The 20,213-nt window shown below is 35.2% G+C and overlaps 2 protein-coding genes across 6 annotated transcripts in view; one reads left to right on the forward strand and one right to left on the reverse strand.

Moving 5' to 3' along the window:
• msi (RNA-binding protein musashi) overlaps positions 1-16,993 on the forward strand; it is a 110,047-nt gene extending 93,054 nt beyond the window's left edge. For 3 of the 4 annotated variants that reach the window (XM_018112810.3, XM_089258858.1, XM_018112811.3), the window contains 3 exons: positions 4,580-5,222; positions 9,551-10,263; positions 10,335-16,993. In XM_018112810.3, the coding sequence (XP_017968299.1) occupies positions 4,580-5,222; positions 9,551-10,263; positions 10,335-10,869 (1,891 nt within the window). In that variant the 3' untranslated portion in view covers positions 10,870-16,993. Of the gene's footprint in view, positions 1-4,405; positions 5,223-9,550; positions 10,264-10,334 lie in introns of those variants that run through there. The other variant, XM_089258851.1, reaches the window with a different exon arrangement.
• ymp (yellow-emperor) lies at positions 2,140-20,112 on the reverse strand. 2 transcript variants are annotated; one of them, XM_018112816.3, is made up of 6 exons: positions 19,891-20,112; positions 19,775-19,823; positions 19,642-19,712; positions 2,961-3,119; positions 2,819-2,900; positions 2,140-2,381 (listed from the first exon to the last, which is right to left on the reverse strand). In XM_018112816.3, the coding sequence occupies exons 1-6, from the start codon at positions 19,954-19,956 to the stop codon at positions 2,350-2,352; spliced, it is 459 nt and encodes a 152-aa protein (XP_017968305.1). In that variant the 5' UTR covers positions 19,957-20,112; the 3' UTR covers positions 2,140-2,349. The 2 variants fall into 2 exon arrangements, with proteins under 2 accessions (XP_017968305.1, XP_017968304.1); XM_018112815.3 differs by having other exon boundaries at positions 2,140-2,562.
• Positions 20,113-20,213: the final 101 nt, after the last annotated feature.

The following is a 20,213-nucleotide window of genomic DNA, read 5'->3' on the forward strand; positions in this document are numbered from 1 at the left end:
AATTGATTGATTGATGATTGAAATGCTTTGACTTGTGATGAGTATTTAATCAAATTGCAAGGGACAGTTTAAATAAGACTTAAAATTGATTATATATTCTATGTAAATATTCAAATTATTTATTTTGTACGCAGTTTAATAAAAACTGAGGAAGATTTGCACAAGTATGCAAAATTTTATATTAAATTATATTAAATTAAAATATTAAATTAATATTAAAGCAAGTTTTAGCCTTTTTGCTGCTTGCTTTGTAGACGAGTGTAGATAGAATATTATCTATGTACATATATCTACAATTGCCATAGTTAACTCTTTTTAATGAACCACAAAAATGTGTTCAATCTGTGCCAGCGACTAACCACTGACAACGGACGCGTTGGACAGACAAACCGACAAACCAACTGGTCAAGTCTTGCGCACTCTTTTGCTCTCACTCTCTACCTCTCTCTCTCTCTCTTTCTTATTCCCCTGCTTATTTCTAAGCAAAAAATAATTTTTGATGAAGCTGTCACTTTTTGTGTGAGTTGTTATCCTTTTTCCCTCATTTTTTTCGTTTGTTTTCTTGTCTGCAGACATATTTTTGGCATGAACATAAATAAAGGCTAACCTGAACTTTTACATAAAGCAGCATAAAGCATACGACGCTTGGTGCGCCCGCAGGCAACAACTTGTCGTTTCCATTTTCCGCTTCTGCCATTGCTGTTGCTGTTGCTCGTGCTGATGTTGTCCTTTCTGATGTCCTTGTTGCTGCTGCCCTTTTTTGTTTTGTTTCTTTCTGTTTTTTTTTTTTGTTTGCCGGCAAAAGTGGAAATATGCTTTTTCCGTATAACTGAGTTTGCTCTCAACCAAACGGATTTCCAATGCAGTTACCAGCTCGTCCGCCCGTTCATCCTTAAAGTTGATGATTTATGCGTGGAGCGTGCTCTTTATTTGACGCAATTAAATTGGTTAATAGGAGAAGCAATGTCGCAAGCGGTTGGGGGCCAACTGGCCCTTGCAAGTGCGCCTAATCGAATTAGAATTTAGTTGGTGCTGGGACCGCCTGCTGATGTCATCTGGCTGGAAACAATTCTATTTGTAGTGTCCACTGAACGTCGTCACCTTTTACGCATATGTATATTTTCCTGTGCCCCATAAATATTTTAATGCCGAACGCACACGCACATACACACACATTTTCTGGGTCAGTAGCAACGGCAGCCATAGAATTGTCTGACCTCTCTGCCAGCGCACGACACGCCCATTGTCGAAAAGCCAACAGAAATCGAGCAGAGTTCAATAACCGAAATAGACAGGATTTGGTGCGAAATTGTATGCAGCTGCTGTTGCTATAGACGCTGCTGCTGGCTTATTAAATTATTTTGCAATCTATTTTAATAAATTAAATTTCCTCGGGTAATATTTCCTTATACTAATTCTCTCCCTTTCTCTTTTCTCTCGCTCTCTCTATGCTCGTTCTCTCTCACTCTCTGTCTCTCTTTGTCCTTCTCTCTCGCTCATTCGCTCTCCTCTTTCACTTACTCCTATTTCTATCTCTCTCTATATATAAAATCAATAACGCATTTGGGCTGTGCTGTCAGCGTCGCTGCTTCGATTTAGTTGTGATTAACACACACATGCCAAAAATCTGTCTCCCTGTTGGTGAGCGCAAACTTGAAAATTGTCCTAGCCATAGATATTTTTGGGGGATATTTTTGAGTTGTTCCCATATTGCGCGCGGACACTGCGCAGATGCGTTGGAAGGAAGCAAATGCCGACAGTTGACAGCATCTAAAAGTACAGCCAAGTAACGCGTTAACGCGCTGTAACGCATTTGAATGATGAGCGCACAGCTATGCCTAACAGAAGTCAAAATATGGCACTGCTTGTCGTGCTGTAAATAAACTGCTTGCGAGCTGTGCACATAGCCATATCACAGCTTGCTATGTATTCCTGCAGTTTCAAGTGCTCTGCACTGCTTGCTATACCATATCCATGTGAGTTAGCAGTGCTTGCCCAACCCCGGCAAACAGTTTGAGTGGCGCTGAGCCGACCATATCCGGCATTCTTGTGTTTTATGTTCGGGCAAACAGGACATCTCAAATTACATTTGAGCTGCATATCCTGTTGGAACTTACAAAACGAATAAAAGATAAAAAATACAATTAAAAATTTATTGGCGGCTTTTGCTTCAGATAGAAAAACACTGCTTAAAATTTGTTATTGCTTTTTTGCTGTTTCTTTAATCAATAACATCCAATTTTGCTTTCGTCTAACGGTGACGAATCACTTTTCCTCCATTTGAATATCACTTGATGAATAACGAAACATTGTACTACTTATAATTGGCTGGTAAGCGGTAAACATCATTTACTTCTTCCTCTTTTGTTTACCGTCTTTGGCTGTGAATGGTGTGCGCACAAATTTCATTTAAATTAGTTAATTACTGATTTGGAATATTGCTAGTTCGTTAATATGATCATAAGGCAATCATTGCACACATTGCGCCTATTCCAATAACCGCATGGGCGGCCAGGATTTTCCCATCGACTCCCTTCTTTGCACACTTGTCGTCTGGAGGACCTATATACATATTTACGTTATATATATTTATTGCCAAATGTCCCTTATATTTTATTTATCAAAATGCAATTTAAAAACATTTGCAACGCCTCCAGATCGACAAATGTGAATCAAAAACATGAACTGTGAACTCAGCTGAAAGCATAAGAACAGTGCATACCATAACTATGCCCCCAGCTGGAATATTCCCAGTTTTGTTTTTATTGTTGTGCTATGCTGGAAGCGCTGTGTTTCTTTCGAATCTGTATGTACTTACAATATACAGGTCCATCCACATCACCTTGTATAGCTGCAAGAAGACCTGGTGGGTTCTCATACTTCTGGTTAAATACCATAAACTGAAAATATATTATCGATTCATGATCGGTATAAAAGAAGAATCAGCTAAGAGTGCTTACCTTTCGTATGGGTACCTTGTAGCCCTTACGTGTCTCGATGAAATCACATGCTGCACCGCCCTTGGTATACCACAGATCATCACGCGTCGCGGCTATTCGCAATATTACAAGAAGTTCTATTGCGAATCCGATGGCGGTAATGATTACTACAGGTATGGCCTGTAACAGGAGATATAGAGATTTGTTAGTAAACAAATTAAATAGCTTTCTAATTTTTATTATTTTAAACGTACAGAAAATCCTGCAAATAATATGTAATTTTCACTTTCCGTTATAACACAAAATAAATGTAAAAATAAATCGTATAACCCATTTACGCCTAGTCAAACTATTTCAAGTACTTTCAAACACTTCAACGAGTCCTCCACTTGAACAGCAGTGCATATCTCACTTAACACATGCAAACACTTAACAACACTGCGGCACACACACCTGTGCAGCCAACTTTGCAACACTGTGCGGCCACAAGCAATATCCTCGTTACGTGGCTCTGCTTGCCCTGTTGGCTGGCTACCTGACAACCCTCGCTTGCTTCCTACGGTAGCCGACAGTCTGCTCACTGTGGCAGGGCAACCCCGGCCACAATAAATGACAGCTGTCTTTGCTGTAGACAAATCTCTCTCTCTCCTTCCTGCTCGCACTCTCTTTCGTTTGCACTGCCTATGCGAGTGTGTGTTTTCGAATGCCGCTGCGCACGCTCATTCGTTGTTTTACAAATTGAATTTAGCTCGAGCACTCGCCGCTCGCACACATCCTGCGACGCATTCTGAATTTGGAAGTCGTGCCGCGCAGACGTTAAGTGAAAATAGCAAATGTATAAATAATAGAGACTTTTAGTGGAATATAAAGCAAATGCGAGTCCTATTTAGTTCTTAGTTATTTATTTTCTGCGCTACTGGAAAATTGTTCGTCTGTATATATAGATAAATAAAGATATATAATATATATTTATAAACGTGTATAAATATATTTATGTATATGCTCTTCGTGCCGTCCGGACATTTGCATTAATTTATGTGCCCCCACTTAAATGCAAATAACTAAGCAAGAACAAGAAAACATAGAAAACAAATAAAACTAAGCGCCGCCCATTGCCATTGGCAACAAAAACAAAACGCGAAAAAACGCAAGAACAAACTGCCGAAAAGAGAAGTTAGAAAACGAAGTAGAAAATCAAACGCGAAACGTCAAAAATATAAAATTCGCAAAACGGAACAGAAACGAAATACAAAAGTTAAATAAATACATATATGTATATAAAATAAATGAAAAGTAATAACTGAAATAGTAATAAAAAAAAGTAAATAAAAAATAATAATTAAATAAGGAGAGCAAACTAATATAACAAAAATAAATTAAAAGAGAATCTAACGTGAAACATCGGAAAATAATATTAATAATAATAACAATAATAAAAAGAATTTCGTTTGCTGCTTTTGAACGGCCGTCAACATTCAGCTGAAACAGGAAATGCACGCTCTTAAGGAGGGCGCCACCATGCTGCACCACCAGCCGCCACCGCCGCTGGCTCTGCCGCTGGCACAGTCGCTGCCGGCATCGCAGCCGCCACACGATGATTTATTGAGCGCCGCTGACAAATATTTCTTTAATGCCCACAGCAATCCGATTGATAATGCTGCCGCTGCCGCAGCAGCCGCCGCAGCCGGCCTCATCGATCCGCATCACAATCGCGATCTGCACAATGCGCTGGTCGCCTCCATAGCCAACAGCAATGTGGCCGCCATCAATGGCAGCCTGACCACGGCCGCGGTGCTGAAGAGCGCTGCCGCTGCCCAGGCGGCACAGGTGCAGCAGACACAGCAGCAGAGCGCTGCTGGCCAACAGGCTGGCCAGCAACAGCAACAACAGCAGTCCTCGGCTGGACAGGATCAGGCCAGTGGCCAGAGCAATGGCAACCAGCAGCAGGCAGCTGCACAGCAACAACAACAGCAGCAGCAGCAGCAGCAGCAACAACAACAACAGCAGCAGCAGGCTCAGCAGGCCGCTCTGGCTCTGCTGAAGGTGGACAATGTGAACGCCGTCGCTGTACAGAATGGCAGCGGTGCCAATTTGAGCATCAAGAGCAGCTCCTCGGGCCGCTCCACTCCCAGCAACAGTGGCGGCAGCCTCTCAGATCCGGCTCCGGGCAAACTGTTTGTGGGCGGGCTCAGCTGGCAGACATCGTCGGAGAAGCTCAAGGAGTATTTCAATATGTTCGGCACCGTCACCGATGTGCTCATCATGAAGGATCCGGTCACTCAGGTAAGCCACATGTAGTCAATGCCTAATATCTTAGCCACCTATGTATGCATATGGCCATTTCTCTATTTCTATTTCTTCCTCTCTCTCTCTCTCTCTCTCTCACTGTGTCTATCGGTCTCTTTGGAGATTATTGCTTCTATTTCGTTGTTTATTTTATTTTTGCCCTTCTCCTTGTTTGCGTTTCTCGTTTTTGTCAGATTTTACAGCTATATTTGCGCGCCGTTTCTTTTCGTTAGTTTGCCTGCGCTCTCTCCTTTTGTCCGTCACCTTATGTCTCGATGTGTCGCTGTGCGCAGCTGCAGTTACGGCAACAACAACAACACCGAGAACGAGAAGCTTAACCACAACTACAACAATGATAATGTCACTTCTCTTGCTTTGGCCCTTTGTCTGCGTCTGGGTCTGTGCCCTTCTTCCTTGCTCTTGCTCTTGCCCTTGTTCTTTATTTTTGCATTTCTCACATTATTTATTGGTTTCTGTCTGGTTTAGAATTACAGTTTTTCGTTACGTGCCAAACAAAAGACACAAAATACGACCACCAGGCAATAGCCAAACAGAATAAAATAAACAACCAGAGAGCAGGGCATATTATAATCTCAACCAAATCAGGTTTCATTCTGCAATCTTCCAATAAAACGGACTTCTTTGTCTACCGTTTGGCAAATTAAATGCGTTAATAATTTAAATTAACTATTAGCCTCTAATATAACCTAATTTTAAAATGACAAGTGCATTAACAATTGCGGCACTAATATTTTAGCCTTCACTGTATGTGCAAATCAGCCGTTTTACAGTCGCTTCCTGGCGCATTAGGTACAGCGGAAATTGCATTTTAAGCAAGCGCATTTAGGCAATTTGTCCGCTTGATAGGCGCACAAATACAATCACATATACAACTACAGTTGTTTTTGTTGTTGTTGTTGTCAGACAGTTGCAGCGGACAGCGCGCGCGCTCGCGCTTTGGTTGGCCATTAAAAATAGCAGCTGCCGTCGACAAGTCCTGTGCGCGCAGCTGTTTTTGCCCTCTCCCCATCGGTTTTTATTGCTGTGGCACAGGACAATGGCAACGCGAGCCGAACCTGGCCGAGCCTTAGGGTAGTTTTGCTGGCCTGCTGCGCGCAATTGCGCAATTACGACCGAGCGAGCTCCGAAGGGAACTCGAACATTCGAAGTCGAATTCGAATTCGAGGTGGAACAGTTTTGTATTCGCAAAAACAATCGATGCTAACGGGGGTTGTCCTTGTCGCAGATAGTCAAGAGAAACGCAAGCAAACCTTATGCCCCTTCTATAACAATAAATATAATCTACAAACACTACACACACACACACAACACGTACACATACATACATATACCGTGCACACCTTTTGTTGTGCCCCAACAAACAAAAAAGACAAAAAAAAAAAAAAAAGGAAAAAGATGAAAAGAAACTGGTTTGCCAACTGCTCACACTACGTCTGTGTGTCTGTGTGTGTGAATGTGTGTGCGTGTCCTGCGTCCTGTTTATAGGTGAACCATTATCCAAGTACAACTAGTTTTTAAGCATAGGAAACAAAGTCTTTAGCTAGCGTATGTTATGTAGTTGATTATATGAGAACTCAAACAGCTAAGTGTACCTTAAGTATAAATATATAATTATAATATAATTAAAATAAACAAAACAAAAAAGAAATATATATGTATGTATACTACTTGAAAAGTGAACTAATTATGGAGAGAAGCGCCGCCAGCGTCATTCGGATCTGGAACTTTGACGCATGCGCAGCTGTTGCGTCAGAGGCCTCGACGTCAACGTGACCAAAGGACATCGTAACTAAGGGAAGCGCATGTCAAATCCACAAGTCTCGTCTCGTTAACGACGTCTTAGGTACATGTTGAAAACAATCCCAAAAAACAAAAACTAAAAGATCGCCAAATTGTAACTGTATAAAAACACGTTTAGCGTAAAAACTCAGCTGGCGCATCGTAATCTCTCTCTTTCTCTCTCTATTTCTCTCGTATCTTTCGTATAACTCTGAGCAAAACTTAAATACCTAATTATCGTATTATCGTATTCTAATTAAATGTACTCGTACTCGTATTGTGTACTTGGTTATGCTTAGCGTTTTTTACCCAAACAATAAAAAATACCAAAAACAAAAACAAAACATATACATATATAAGTATATTCATGATAGGCAAGCAATAAAATAAAAATGAGCCTTAAAACTAACCAACTAAAATTTGGCATATATATAGATTTAGAGCAAATATAGCTGCAGCAATACTCTCGTTACCCTGTACCAAAGTGAAAAACAAATACGAAACTCCTCCCCCTACCCCTTAGCAGTAAGATGTGATACTACATACATTATATATCACTAGCTCTAGCCTAGTTTTATACCAGTAATTGATTTCTTATATGTTTTTTACTTTATATTGTTTTGTTTTGATATATAATCCCCTTAACTATTTCCCGCGTAGTTAACTTATCCCAACAATATATATATATATATATATATATAAATTAGCCGATTTCTTATTGATGGAAGAGCAAAGAGCTCCATATTTGTATAGCTTATGGGAATTTTCAATTTATTTTAGAAACGTTTCTTTTGTAATTTTACTATTCAGAGATTAAAATTTAATTATCCCCGATATTTAAATAACTATTGTATAATTGTCTAAATAAAGCGCATTAAGTAAGCTACATCGAACTAATTAACACGTTGCCCTACTGGAGGAAGTACTATATCATAAGTAGTATGTCATCTTGAAAAATTGTACGAAATGAAAAGAACTTCGGCTAGCCGAGGTCAATTTTATCCTTGCAGATGGAATAACTGTGGATGTTATCCGTAATGAACTAAACTTTTAATATCAATATATTCATGATAGATGATCCTCTCTGCAAGGATATATACAAATTTAAATCACCTTAGACTTAAGCCAATTGTTGTATTCCAAATTGTAAAATTTCTGTGTACTTGTAACAAATTGTAAATGAAAACAAAATTAGCCATAAGCAACAGATCAATATATATTGATATATAGAGAATTAGAGTATTATTAATATTAAGTGCATATATTTCTTTGTAAACTAACAAGCAATCGCATAGGATAAGCTATACAGCTATTCGTTAATTATATAATTAATTATTAGGAGTATCTATATGAATCTTCATCACATAAGTATTCTCTGTCTCTCTATAATCGTACTGGAATAGTAAATGCGTTCTACACTCTTTCTCTATCTCTCTATCTATATATTTAACAGACTATCTGCATATAAGAACTATCACACACAATGCATATTTATATAATATGAATCTATTATGCCTCATATGTAATTTTGTATTATTGTTGAAAATATTATTTGGAAAAGTGAAGAGGTGCAAAAAAGAGCTGTTGTTGATATATAAATATTTGTGTATATACTTAGAGCGGGTTTATCATGGCAAATTATAAATTGATAAATAATTCTATTGATCGGATCTGAAACGTATTTAGTACAAGTTTTAGTTACTAGTTGAGCATAATTACATAATTTTAATGTGTGTTTTACTTGGACCAATTTCGTTGTTAATCTATAATTTATTCCTTAATTTTTTTATTTAAACAAATAGCATAACGGGAGGGGGGTATTTGACAAATGCAATGAGTACTTTCAGCGCCCTAACAAAAATATAAGAGTATGCCTAGTACACAAGTGCAGACGGATATACAAAATAGAAGAGTATTTGTAGTATCGCTGTCTCTGTAAAGGAGAGAAGCTGTATGCAATGTTTGTATATGAGAGTACTCTTCTACTATTGCAGACCATATTATAAGAGTATTCGTAGTGATACTGATTACTGTTGCATACAGCTATAAATATAAGAGTGAGATGTGGGCTGAGTTACTGCTATAAATATAAGAGTTTGCTGACGTATAATTGATTAGCGCACATAAAGTACTTATTGCATAACTCTGAATCGATATTAGAACTTGACATTAATATATAATTTTTCTGTTATTATTTGTTATTAGTTTTTTTTTTTTAATGTTGAGTTTTTGGTGGCATCAACTGAATTCTACGAGCCTGTTGATGCATTGATATTTAACTTTGTTGAACTTTTTGCTAACGTTACGTAGGACATTTACAAACTATTAACTTGCAAATTAGCTGATCACTTTGCAAATTTAGATTTATATATACTATACCATATACTCTATATACATATACGTATTTCGTAAATGCTGCCTCTAACCCGCCCAAATTTGAACTAACATTCACTAAACTCTGATATCATTTTTGTGTCTCTCCCTCTCTCTTGCTCTCCCTCGCCCTCGAATCGTCACAATTGCAGCGCAGCCGCGGCTTTGGCTTCATCACATTCCAAGAACCGTGCACCGTGGACAAGGTGCTTAAGGTGCCCATTCACACGCTCGATGGCAAGAAGATCGATCCGAAGCATGCCACGCCCAAGAATCGCCCACGTCAAGCGAACAAGACCAAAAAGATATTCGTGGGCGGCGTCTCGCAGGACACCTCCGCCGAGGAGGTGAAAGCCTATTTCAGTCAATTCGGTGCCGTCGAGGAGACGGTGATGCTGATGGATCAGCAGACGAAACGCCATCGCGGCTTCGGCTTTGTCACCTTCGAGAACGAGGATGTGGTGGATCGCGTCTGCGAGATACACTTCCATACCATCAAGAACAAGAAGGTCGAGTGCAAGAAGGCCCAACCCAAAGAGGCAGTCACACCCGCCGCCCAGCTGCTCCAGAAGCGCATCATGCTGGGCACTCTGGGCGTGCAGTTGCCCGCCGCCCCTGGCCAGTTGTTGGGCGCACGCAGCGCCGCAGGCGTGGCCGCTGCCATGAATCCCCTGGCCATGCTGCAGACACCCACACAGCTGCTGCAATCGCCGGCCGCAGCGGCAGCCGCCCAGCAAGCGGCGCTCATATCACAGAATCCGTTTCAAGTACAAAACGCAGCCGCCGCTGCCACCATGGCAGCCAATCAGAGCAACTTTGGCAAGCTGCTTGCCACATATCCACAGACAGCGCTGCACAGCGTCAGGTGAGTCAGTCGCTTGGCATATCAGATAATCGGACCTAAGTAATCACATGACACTTTCTTCTCGTCCGCAGATATGCTCCCTATACCATACCCGCCAGCGCCGCCACTGCCAACGCCGCATTGATGCAGGCCCACCAGGCCCAGAACGTGGCTGCTATGTCCGCCCATCAGCAGCAGCAGTCGCACAATGCAGCGCATGCACATGCCGCTGTCGCCGCCGCCGCCGGCCTGCATCCGCAGCACTCGCACCATCACCAGCAGCAGCAACAGCAGCAGCAGCAACAACAGCATCATCACAATGCCGCCGCCGTTGCGGCAGCCGCCGCCGCCTCCAATAATGCTGCCACACAGGCCCATTCGGCGGCCGCTGCCGCCGCCCTGGCTGCCAATGCGGCTAATGGAGCGGGCGCCAATGCGCACTCCCTGGCTGCCGCCCAGCAGGCAGCGCTTGTCGCTGGCAATCCGCTAAATGCGGCTGCAGCAGCAGCTGCCGCGGCTGCCAATCCGGCTGCCGCCTATCCCAATTATACGCTGGCCAATGTGGACATGTCCAGCTTCCAGGGGGTTGACTGGAGCAGCATGTACGGCATGGGCATGTATGTCTAAGCAGCCCTGCTCTATCAACTTTTCTGTCTCTCTCGCTCTCTATCTCTCTCTCTCTTTTCTCTGTCTACCTATATCTATATAATGTGCATACAATTGCATTCACACACACACATACAAACACTCACTCATACACACGCACACACACCATAACCACACAAATCTCATGACCACAAAATTGGTTTTACCTTTTGGTTTAACTTAGTTCTTAGTGCCACACACACACACACACACACACACATATACACACATAATTGAAAGCATATTAAGTATTATATTTAAGGCTCTAGCTCCCCCGCTACCGCCCCACGCGTTTTATAATAATAACAAACAAACAAAAAACAAAATGATAAGCAATAAAATATACACAAAGGAGCAGCCCGCGAGGCAAAAGTAAGAGATAAACAAAACACATATTCATAACAAATTAAAGCAACAAAAAATTAAACCAAAAATTACGAAAAAAAAAAAAAAAGAAAAAACAATTTAAAAAACCACCGATTGTGATTGCGTTTAATTGTAGCAGTTTATATAATTTTTAGTACATAAAATATATAACATAAACATATTTATAATTGAAAAAAAAAAAAAAAATCACATTATTTATACATAATACAAAAACTAAATCAAAGCTCATTGAAAAAAGCAAAACACGATAAAGCGAGTAAAGAAAAGCAGAAATTTTGCTCAAACATCGTAATATAAATTAATAAGAACCTATAACTCTCTAAACACCTAAAAATCGAACTATATAAATTTTAAAATGAAACTGAAAGAAGGATGGAAAGAGAAATAAAACACTACACAGCATAATTTAGTTATTTAGTAGTTTGAGCTCGAATTTAATTCACCCAGCATAGCAGTTAAACAGAGAACGAGACAAGAGAACCGAACAAACATCACACACACAGACACACGCACTCACACCCACACAAACACACTCACATATTTGCTCTTCTGTACTTCATCATAATAAAACTGGCAACTGATATAAAGCTGCAATTATCTTCATTTCCTTAACTTTGTTGTACTGTGTTAAGAGCTAGAGTCCTTAGGCGGCTCAGCTGATCACACACTCTATATACATATACATATACCATACTCATTCTCATCTGTAGAATACCCCTTTTTCTCGCCCGTCAAAATTTAGTTTTGTCTTGCTTTATCTTCTCTACATAGAAAATTGTGTAAGATCCCAAAATTTGCCTGCAAATTTCAATATTTCAGTCGTAAGACTCTGCACTAAATATTTCTCTATTGCTCTCTTCTGTTTTTTGTAATTTGCTTTATATATTTTTTGATATACTTTAATTATATTTTGTTCTACTCATGCGCATTAATTAACAACAGAGTTAAGTAATTAAACTTGTAGTTACTGTATTAATGAAAAATAAAAGAAACTCCCTTTACTCTTAGTTTTAGTTCTATTTGTAATTGTTTAGCTGTAGCATTTGCATTTCAGTTTTGCATTAAAACAAATACATACACACTACACACTTCATTATAAAAAATATATATATATAAAAAAATAAGATGTATACTGATAAAAAAAGCAGAAAAAAAACTAAATTTGATTCGCATGCATGTTTCAACTTTAATTTTAGTTAATCTACTTAGTTATCATTTGAAAGTAATCATTTGCGTATGTATATATAGTTATTATATATATATGTGTACACACACACACACACACCCACACAACATATAATTATAAAACAAAAACAATTTGAAGTAATTTTTGTGTTTAATAAAACTGGTTTACAACAACAAAAAACGAAAAAATTTGCTAATGAAACAAGCAAAAGAAAGAGAATTTGTGTTTTTAATTATTATTTACTAGATTGTATATATAGTTGATTGATCATATCTTTGTATATTTATTTACCATGTTGAATTTTTGTAAATGTTGTGCTGTCTCTCTCTCTCTCTCTCTCTCTCTCTCTTTTACCCACTTCTCTTTCACTCTCTGTCTGTATTTATATTTTGTGTCTAGGTGGGGACTTTTCACATATATATAGATTTTGTGTTCTTGTAATTGTATGTGTATATGTATCTGACTGCATTTTGGAGGTGAGTACAATGGGCACATATATGAATATACTTTATGTTTTATTAATTATTTTTCAAGTATTTGTATAGCATCCCAAATAAATGAAAATACCTCTGTTCTCGTCTCACGTTTCGCATACCAAAGAATTTTTATACAACATTTTGCTGGGCTGAATATTAGACTCGTAATGCTCCACTTACTTAGTACAAACACACACATATACACACACCTACAACTACACTCAACTAATTTAGTAATTTTTATTCCCATTTATTTATTGTCTATGCTTAAGAAATTAACACACATTCCACTAAACTCAATTTGATGCCATTCGAAGCAAAATTATTTATCCAAAGCCAAAAACCCAAAAAAAAAAAACAAAAATAATTATGCCTAGATCTCTGCATTCTATATACACAGCGTTGAGAATTTACAAGCGGTACTAACTTATTTTTTTAATAAAGAAATTCATTGTTATATATACATAATTTAAAATAAAATATACCATTTATTTATTATATATTTAATAAATATAAACCATGATTGCATTTCTTTTTTTTTTATTTCTTCGATTTGGTTTTAGCGCAAGAAGTCAAAAAAATGCTTTAGTCTTAGTTTATATAAATACATATTGTTTGTAAAATCCAAGCCCTAGTCGAATTACTGTTTTTTGGAAATGCTTTAATTTGTTTCTATTCTATTTTTCAACATGTCTTCAAACATTTATCGAGTTGAATGCTTCCACAACATTTTCCATATTAACATATTCTAATAGATCCAAAATTCAAAGTGATATAAAATGCCAAAACAAAAAAGAAATTAGTTTCGTATTTGTTAATTCGTAGCAACAGAAATCAACAAAATAAAATTCAATTCGAAAAGATCTGTATAATAAACCGAATGAAATGTTTTGATATATCAAAAATAATTGTGTAATCCCAAGTAGTAGCTTGCGAATTTTGATATATATACTACGTAAAAGAACATATATAGCGCTCTTTATATACATTGGTAAATATATACATATAATTTTTGATAAAAACCACTATAAACAACAATAGATTTATAGTTGTGTCTTGTTCAGTTTTGTTTTTTCAATTAAACATTATCTCATATATTAGTTTTGTGGTAGAGACATTTGCAGTAACATAAACGATCGTCGATTTTACGATAAAACTTTCTGTACTATATGAGATACACATACACACACACACACACAGTACAGTCACACACATACATACTAATAAATTAGTTGTGTATTTTTCGTATGTGTAGGCTAAACTTATATAGTACTACCACATCTACATCATATACATACATACATTTTTAGTCACATAGAACAAAGATATATATCCATATATATATATACATATATAAAGCATGATGGAACATGTTTAAGTAGTCAATTGCGTAAAACTCTATATACAACTATATACTCTCCCTCTCTCTATATATATATATACATATATACAAAATCTGAACGAGAATGCAAGATCAGTAATTTGCAATCCATATCATCTTCTCACAGTATACTATGAAACTGAAAAACTAAAAAAGAATTTCCCCATTTCGATGGCATTATATATCCCATTATTATATATATATATATACATACATACATACATGCATACATACATACATACATCATATGACAATAAGATCAACTGTGTTTCAGAGCATTCAAGTGTCAGTATTCGTAAACCAAATTACCTAAACAAAAAACTCTTAACGTTAGTCAATCGGATTTTAGCTATTGTACTATATAAATATATTATCTAATTGGATAATGTTGATGTTCTCTCATTATACTTGATATATACAACAACAAGAAGAAGATAATGAATATATACACAGACACATATAGAACTAAAGTCGAGTGGCAAGCTCTTTATAGATATTTACATGCATACAGCGATATTTAGGAAGACCGTGATATATTCAATTAGAGAAACCTTTAACTATATAAACACGCATATATATATATATATATATATATATATATATATATATATATATATGTGTATATCTATTATATGTATAAGACAGCGTCTCAAAATGTGGCAAAATACTTACTGCTAAGTGGTACTTCGACAATGAAGTTGAAACATTTCATAACCCTAGGCTGATCTGTTGTTGTGAGGCTACAAAACGCATATCACTTTGAAAAGGGAGTTACGATACAGTTATTAGAAAACTTTTACACTTAAAACCAGGGGAAATATTTCATAGGAAATGGGCAAAGTGTCTTCATTTTTCGAAGTAAATCGTTTTTCAAAACTAAATTTAGAACGATTTGTATAAAAAATAAAAAGAAAATGTAGTTGATTTTATTTTTACCAATGAGGACCAAACCGAAAATATAAAAAAATCGTAGCGAAATTCGATCAGAAATCGGGTCATTAAATACTTATATACATGTATAAACTCCAGTCAAAAGACCCAAAACTAAAAATGAAAAAATTCCGTGACCTTACAATTGAGTTGGACATTCTTTTGGCTTCTTGTCTATAATTTTTAGCCTTGTTATAATTTCCTTAAAAACTATACGCTCACATGCATACACACACAAACACATACACAAGAAAAATACTTTACAAAAAGCTAGTCAATTGATGTGGACAGCCACAAATCAATAATCTCAATCTACTCTAGCAGCAAGTAAGTATGAAACCCAAACCAAAATAAAATACAAATTATATTAATTAAATATAAAAAAAGAAATTAATTTAAAGCTAAAAACTAAAAAACGTACACAATAAAGAATAAAAGCAATTATTTTCCTGGGAAAATATAAAACTCAAATAAAATCAAGTATTCTATATAAAACAAAATAAATTGAACGTATTTAATTTAATGTATTGCTAAAAGAGAAACCAGCAAAAAAACAAACAGAAATTTAGTTTTAAGCTTAAACATTTAAGTCATTCAAAAAGGTGTTAAGTAATTTAAAAGCAATGTGGCTGAATAATTTAGCTATTACATACAGTTTACATAACAAACGCTATTTATTTATTTATTTCTATTATATATATAATGAACTATATATGACACTAAAAGTTCGATGATATGCTATTTATGCTTATTTAAACAACTAAAACGAAATCAAAGACACAGTAAAAAATAAAGAAAATGCATACATATATATTAAAATAAAATTAAGTGTTAAGCGACAAAAATTAAATGAAAATGAATTAAATATTTAAGCAGAAATTTAATGAAAAAAAAGATCAAAGAGAAATAATTGAACGTTTTCTTATAACAAGGAACATAACATTTTAAACAGCTCGTCACATATCAATTATAATGAGCTATATTTTTGGCATAACGGTACTCGTACTTATAAATGAAACAAACTTCAATTTTGATGTTTTTGAAAGCAACAAAAAGTTGATGAAAATAGTAAAGAATTTCTTTCAAAACAAAAGGTGAGTAAAGCCAGAAAACATTTCTTGAACTGGTTAAGAAATCCATAAAAAAATAAATATATATATATATATGTATTATACTATATATATATAAAACTTAGACTCGTCTTCCAGCAACTAATTGACAACAAAAAGAAACGCAAAACTGAAATTCAGTAATATTTTTGTTTTCGTAGCTTCAGTTTGGCTCACTATATAAAAATATATTTATTATATACATATATGGTATTTGAGAACTGTATAATCTGTTTTTCATTTGTATTTTCCCTGTAACATTTGGCTTTACTTTAAATTTGAGAACGAGTTCAAAGTTTCGAGTATGTCAGCTCGTAGAGCAACCAACAACTGATGGTAGTTATTTCCTTTGCCGAACTTGTTAGACGTAAATATGAGTACAATTTTTGCAACGAGGAATTTTAAATGAATGTAAAATTAAAAGTATATAAAGTGCGTTGGATTAAGAGATTTGTTAACAAAAAGAAACCCCGATTTGAATCCCTTTATAAACACCGCATATATGATTTGCTATAAGTGTATCTAACTAGCTTAGAGACCTCTTGGAAAAAGAACAGCAAGAGAGGAACTGTTGTATATTTGTTTCTCAAAAAGAAAAACTTAATACTAATAAGCGATAAGTGCATTATATTAAAAAGGAGAAGAAAAACAAAAAAACAACAACTAATTAAAAATTCGAATGCTAAGTTGTCACGTATATCTTCTAGGCCATAAGCAACAAACAACCCATATATAAGTATATATATACAAAAACAGTTGAATTGACTTTAGTTCTCAACATGTAGCTAAACATATATATGGCATATATGCTCCCATATATATATATATTTACATTATATATTGTAACAATTTGCAGCCAACATATATTTGGTAATTATTATTTATTTGGTAATTAGCGTAAATCGGGACAAATCTATATACAACATGCAAGTCCTGTCGCTCTATACTCGTTTAGAAAATAAAAATAAAATCAGAAAACAAACCCCCATATTTAACTCTTTCCACATATATAAACAAAACGAAAACTGTAAACTCTGTACTTAATTCTTAGCTACAAACGAAAAGATCCGAACAGACTCTGACAACAAATATCTCAACATTTGAAAACGAAATAAACTAAAAATGTGTTGGCAAAAATAACACAAAAAAAAGCATAAATTAAAACAAAAATTTGCATTTGATTTCAAAGAAAAGAAAAGAAAAAAAACAACCAATTATATATTTAAATATTATAAATTAATTGAAGTAATTAATGTAATTTGTTGTAATTAGTTTGCACGTATTTTTGCTGTACAATGCACTTGAGAAACAAAATATGTATGTATCTACAATAACTACATAATACTTCATATACATCAAATATAGTATATGAAAACCCAAGAGGTGTGTAGCTCGTAAGCCTAGTTGATTAACTGCATAATTACGATAAAAATTAGCTAATAGTTGAATTAGAAACCACCGTCATATTAGACTTTGTATAATGTATATCGTATACACTGTACAGTGTACACTAACTATAATGTACGCCTCGTTTACTGATCATATTGTATTGCCCCATCCAATTTCTACATTTTAACATATTCTTGTAGTTTCTTTAGCTTTCGGCTCTCTCTGTTTCACTTTCTGAATACACGCTTTATAGTATTTTTTCAGTATTTCTTTTGGTTTCTATTTCATGTAATACTGTAATATTAGTTAAGACTTTTTATTTTAATTTGTATATAACAAACACACACACATTCCCAAGAAAGCATGTCGCTCGCAAACAAAATCTATATAGATCTGGGTATTATATATCTATGTGTATATACATATATACCTAAGAAAGCGAAGCAAATATGCTAAGAACAAAACTTATTATGAATGAGAATCATAGATGAAAGCAACTATTTAAGTGGACAATACATCTCAACAGCAACAGCAACAACAAAAACACACAGTTAAGCAATATACAATTATATATATGTATATTAGTATACCAACTTTTATACTGAGAAACATCTTTAAACATAACATTCATAAATAAACTTATATATTTTAAAGTGAAAAGTACGAGAGAGCGTTTGCTCTCGACAAAAGCTAACATTAGTTGTTAAGTACAGTATTGAATCATGAACCAATACAGCTATATACATATATACATATACAAAAGAAATATATATATACATATATCTATATATATTCGTGTGTGTGCATTATTTTGGAAATGCAAATGAGTAAACTGTAGAGTTTGTGTTGCGAGTTGTACTTAAAATGGAAAAATTGAATAACAATATAATTATACAATATACGGTTAATAAACTCAAGCTGTTATATAATAATTATCTGATTATTAAGTACCACAACTTCTTTAAATGCTTCTTATACTATAAACATATATGCATACTTATATTAATTAGTAATTATATATATACACATATAAAGTATACTTAGTAATAGTGTTGATTAAACCCTAATTAGTATGCACACGCACACACACACACGTACACACATACATAAAATAACAATTTGGTATTTAGTTGCGTACAATAAATACATGGAAACATCAAAACAACAAAATAAACCAACATACTCATCTAATTGTCACTGCGTAACAGTAATATATAAATAAATTAATATTATATATACACATACATAGATATATATATATATATAAATAAATGTTTCACATAAATTATATATATATATATTTATATATACATGAATATATTTATTATTGTAGTCCGTAACGAATTATTTCATGCATTTTCTCTCCAACACCCAGTAAATAATTATTGATTTTCGTATTACATTTCGTATCTGGTATTTGTATATTAGTTCGTTTTGTATAGAGAAATATATATATTCAGTATTTTTGTTTCTTAGATGAGCACACAAGTATTTTAAATTTGAAATATTTCTATCTAAATGTGTAAATTTTAATTTTTATAGATCAGCGCTTTAAATATATTTTAGAACTCGTAATATATAGGCGTAGATACTTTTACTGAAGTCAAAGTAAATATTTTTATATAATACAAGGAAGCAAAGATAGATTATCTTCGATCTGTATGTGATTTGAAATCCAGAATCGCGGCTTGTTCTTTTGTAATTTTGAGCAGAGATTATACGATCAGCTTTTACATAGATTTTTGCGATTGGCGAATGCAGAAATTCTTCATGTTTCATAAAGGTATCGAATATAAAATGAGGACAAATAAAATCGCAAATGATCTCACAGTTCCCTACGCTTGAAAGCATAATTGGGCTCTAACGATGTCAAGGACAAACAATGCAGTTACTTACCCCCCAATGATGTTTTAAGGCACTGGATGAGAAGACAATACTTGGATTATCCAACCAGGGAACAGGTGGCTCTACAAATTATGCATTGTCAAGTGTCCAATGATATCTTCGTACGATTTGTGAAAACACTTACCAACAAATACACTGCTGTTTCGAACTAAGCCATATTTACCAAAACTTAACTAAAATATAGGTATAGAGAAATGGTTATCCAATTATTATTGCATCAGCACAACATCTATATATCACCTTTGGCATAGCATTAAGGAGTCCACGTAGCGGAGATTTAGCAGTCGCTAAACGAAACGCCATCATTACCTTACGCTAACTCTTAACTAATTTAAAAAGAAAACCGAATTGCCTTATAAGTAGGTACATACACTGCAATCTAGAAAAGTTCCGAAAAAACAGAATTCTGAATTTAAACTAAATAATGACAATTCCTGAAGCTCATGTCGAGCAACTTTTCGGCCACAGGTTGCTTTATATATTTCCATTTTTTTGTTTGTTGATAAATAGGTATATAAATGGATCACACTATTATTCCGAAATATAGATGCAATATACTGGAA

The sequence above is a fragment of the Drosophila navojoa genome, chromosome 2, assembly GCF_054131105.1.
Source record: "Drosophila navojoa isolate 15081-1374.11 chromosome 2, UAZ_NAV_1.0, whole genome shotgun sequence".
In the NCBI taxonomy this organism is placed as follows: Eukaryota; Metazoa; Arthropoda; class Insecta; order Diptera; family Drosophilidae; genus Drosophila; species Drosophila navojoa.

Excerpts from the sequence above, each read along its gene's own strand:
- ymp (XM_018112815.3), bottom strand. The coding sequence starts at position 19,956 with ATGATGGCGTTTCGTTTAGCGACTGCTAAATCTCCGCTACGTGGACTC. Across the intron at positions 19,824-19,890 it reads TCCTTAATGCTATGCCAAAG|TTAAGTTTTGGTAAATATGG; the intron begins GTGATATATAGA and ends CCTATATTTTAG. Across the intron at positions 3,120-19,641 it reads CCTTAAAACATCATTGGGGG|GCCATACCTGTAGTAATCAT; the intron begins GTAAGTAACTGC and ends CTCCTGTTACAG.